Source organism: Homarus americanus, unplaced genomic scaffold (genome assembly GCF_018991925.1).
Source record: "Homarus americanus isolate GMGI-L3 unplaced genomic scaffold, GMGI_Hamer_2.0 scaffold42643, whole genome shotgun sequence".
NCBI classification, from domain to species: Eukaryota; Metazoa; Arthropoda; class Malacostraca; order Decapoda; family Nephropidae; genus Homarus; species Homarus americanus.
In genome coordinates this window covers 2,973,843-2,977,680 of record NW_024747582.1, presented here as the reverse complement: position 1 = coordinate 2,977,680, position 3,838 = coordinate 2,973,843, and the positions used below count along the sequence as shown (strand labels likewise).

The following is a 3,838-nucleotide window of genomic DNA, read 5'->3' as shown; positions in this document are numbered from 1 at the left end:
TTACCACTACTACCACTATTACTGTCACCACTACCACTAATTATACCACTACTACCAATTATTACCACTACATCCATTATATTGTTACCACTATTACCACTATTACCACTAATTACCACCAATTATCACCACTTACCACCACTATTACCACTACCAATTACTATTACTGTCACCACTACTACCACTATTACCACTACTACCACTATTACCACTACTACCACAATATTACCTTCACTACTACCACAGTTTGTAAGGAATTGATACCACTACCACCACCACTGCCATCAACACTACCACAACTACCACCATCGATTATAACCACTATCTCTTAAGTATAGCTGAAGTAGAGTCACAGTGCAACTAATAACATGTTGACCTTTGTAGAGTCTCAGGGTATTTCGGCGGCCATTTTTATTTTTTTAGTATAGGAGAGAATTGTCTTTGTTATGGTGGAGTCTCGGAACATTTTTGAGGCCATATATGTTTTGTAGGGGTTAGAATGGTTAGGTTGGGTTGGGTTAGGTTAGGTTAGGTTAGGTTACTGTTGGGTTAGGTTGGGTTAGGTTAGGTTGGGTTGCTAGGGTTGGGTTAGGTTGGGTTAGGTTAGGTTGGGTTAGGTTGCGTGGAAAAAATCTTCTGAAAATATTTGTAGGTTTTAAATAACAAAAAGGGAATCAAGTCGAGTTTGGGAGTTGACAGAGGGGTAGAGACGCGCCCTCTTCCCGCCCAAGCCAATGAGGGCGTGTTGGCCCCATGACGTCAGAGCGTTGGGCAAATGGGCCAATGGGGGCGTGTGAGCCCCGTGACGTCAGAGCGGCGGTCAGCTGGGCCAATGGGGGCGTGTCGGGGCGGTTGAGACACGGTGGGCGGCGCCTATTGGAGGGTCTCCCGCCCAGCTGCCTATCACCCTCTGGCCCTGCTGTTACCACCACCACAGCCACCAATACACCACCAAAAAACACCACATCTTCACTATACTTTAACCAAATACAGATATATAGACGAGATTACACGACAGAGACACAGTGATGCAACACACACACCAAAACAGCCGTCACACCGCTCCATAAACCACCCGGGCGGCAGGGGCGGCAGGGGCGGCAAGGGTGGCATGGTAGATTAAGCAAGCCGTTTAAGAGCGACATTCCCCGGGTTGATTTGGTAAGGGGAGGGTTTGGGTGGCTCCTGGGTGGGTGGATGGGTGGTATCTGGGCGGCCCCCACGCGACCATACCTCAATTGGCTGTGGCTTGTTGATGCATTAGGCCAGATGTCAACATATTTAGCCGGAGAGGCCAGTTGACCCCCCCAGAGGGCCTCTTTGTCCCCAGCTGACGTGTCGATATTTATGTCTAATTGAGGTCCGCTGTGTACAATGGCGGCGGTGAGGGCAGGGGGTGATGGTGAGGGCTTATGGGGCTGTGAGAAGGTTTTTGTGCGAGGAGGGGCTGTGGAGGGCTCATGGGGTCTGTGAGAAGGTTTTTGTGGGCTAGGAGGGGCTGTGGGGGGCTCATGGGGGCTGTGAGAAGGTTTTGTGACTAGAGGGCTGGGGCTGTGAAAAGGTTTTGTGGGTAGGAGGGCTGTGGGGGCCTATGGGGGCTGTGAGAAGGTTTTTGTGGGCTGGGGGCTGGGGGCTTATGGGGGCTGTGGAAGGTTTTTGTGGGCTAGAGGCTGGGGGCCTCATGGGGGTCTGTGAGAAGGTTTTTGGGCCAGGAGGGGCTGTGGGGGGCTGTGAGAAGGTTTTGTGGGCCAGGAGGGGCTGTGGGGGCTGTGAGAAGGGTTTTTTGGGCCAGAGGGCTGGGGGCTGAGAAGGTTTTGTGGGCTAGGAGGGGCTGTGGGGGCTCATGGGGTTCTGAGAAGGTTTTTAGGGCCAGAGGGCTGTGGGGGCTGTGAGAAGGTTTTGTAGGCCAGGAGGCCAGGATGCGGGCGTTTCAACCTAACCTAACCATTGAGATCGCCATGGTACACACTTGCAGGCACCGGGAGACGAAATGGGGGGGGATGGAAAGCAAACATCAACAACCACACAACTACAACCACAACTACAACCACAACTACTACCAACTGCAACCACAACTAAACGAACCACGAAATCTTACAGACAGCCCTGAGAGAGAGAGAGAGAGAGAAACACAGACAGACTGAAAAGGGGAACACAGACAGACTGACAGAGAGAGAGAGAGAGAGAGAGAAAGAAAAAGAGAAGAAGAGAGAGAGAGAGAGAGAGAGGTCAGGCTATGGTTCCTGTAGTAGTGGGGAGGGGGGCACTAGGATATATATGACCCTGGACACAATGACAAGGTTCAGTTGTTGTTGGGTCGTGGTGGTGGTCACACGTCCTTGACTCCTTAGCGCCCTCTATTTGGGTGCGTGTTACTCCGTGTACGCTTTAACTGTATCCGTATACGCATATCATCTGCGCGTATACACATCCATCGCGTGTACGCATCGATTACTTGGACATTTAAATTTCGTGTACACAACCTGCTTCATGTACACATCAACTTCGTGTATACTTCTGCGCGTACACATCAAGCTATCTACCTGTGTACACCTGAGAATCCACTTCAAGAGTGACCTTCTTCAAGTGTGACCTCCCACAAGTGTGACCTTCCACAAGTGTGACCTTCGTGTGACCTCGTATTAAGACAGGATTGACTCCCGTGACCCAGTGTGACCTGACTGATGGAAGCTACTTCACACTGACCTCGTTTGTGTCCCGTCCCGTCTATTAACTCCTGGGGGCGTGACCTTTGACCTCTGAGGGTGTGAGTGAGAAGACGACACAGAGAGGTATAGAAGCATGACCTCCCCCGACCCACACCACCCACCCTCCTCCCCGCCCATCTTCAGGCCTTGGCAGTCTTATTTGGCCGCCCACAACCCGCCCACGCCCACACTAGCAACTGGGACGGGCGTCAGGGGCGCAGGACAGAAGCGAGCGCCCCCAGGATAACCACCCAGTCAAGATGTTGAAGACTGAGGGCGGGGGTGTAGGGGCGGCAACTAGTGTGGGTGTACGAACAGCAGCACCGCCCACGCCCCCTCTACCAGACTTCCGCCCACAAGCGCCTTTCAACCAGATCCTGCCGCCCATGGAACTAGGCCTACCCATGGGCGTGTTGGCTGGGTTAGCAGGATTCAACGGCCCTCTACCCGGTATGCCTTCTACCCTCGACTACCTGGCTTCAATACCGGGTCACTGGTAGGCATTACACCGGCACTAGGGGGGTTAGGGTCCCCTCTAATCCCCCTCCTGGATGTGCTAGTCCCCGCTGCAGAAGTAGAGAGAGTCTGCGCTCGCCGTCCCAGACCAAAAGGCTTTGGTTGTAATGAATGTGGGTCAGCCTTCAGCAACAAAGGTCAACTTAAAGGTCACGTCAGGATCCACACTGGAGAACGACCTTACGCCTGCGGTCATGAAGGCTGCCACAAGAAGTTCACCCGGAATGAAGAACTGACGCGGCACCGGCGGATACACAGCGGGGCTCGACCTTTCCCCTGCCCCCTGTGTGATAAGAGGTTCGGCCGGAAAGATCACCTTAAGAAACACATCCGCACACATCAGAGACACCCCCTACTGCCCCCACACCCACTACTACAGCGACTACAGCAGTTGAATCATCTACAGTGACCCTTATTACAGCAGTTAAGTCATCTACAGTAACCTCTACAGCAGTTAAATCACCTACAGTGACTTCTACGACAGTTAAAGCCTGACTCCTACAGCAGTTAAACCCACTACAGTGACTTCTACAATGATCTCTACAAACCACCTACAGCGACTACAGAAGCACACCACCTACAGTGACCCCTACTACATCGACTACAGAAGCACA

At 52.4% G+C, this 3,838-nt stretch overlaps 1 protein-coding gene across 1 annotated transcript; it reads left to right on the top strand.

The window, feature by feature from the left end:
• The first annotated feature begins 2,968 nt into the window (after positions 1 to 2,968).
• Positions 2,969 to 3,633, top strand: LOC121879730 (Krueppel-like factor 16). The gene is made up of 2 exons (XM_042386495.1): positions 2,969 to 3,158; positions 3,347 to 3,633. Exons 1-2 carry the CDS (start codon positions 2,969 to 2,971, stop codon positions 3,631 to 3,633), a joined length of 477 nt encoding a protein of 158 aa, XP_042242429.1.
• Positions 3,634 to 3,838: the final 205 nt, after the last annotated feature.

Coding starts and splice junctions, on each gene's coding strand:
- LOC121879730 (XM_042386495.1), top strand. CDS start 2,969: ATGTTGAAGACTGAGGGCGGGGGTGTAGGGGCGGCAACTAGTGTGGGT. Junction 3,159..3,346: donor ATTCAACGGCCCTCTACCCG/GTATGCCTTCTA, acceptor AATGTGGGTCAG/CCTTCAGCAACAAAGGTCAA.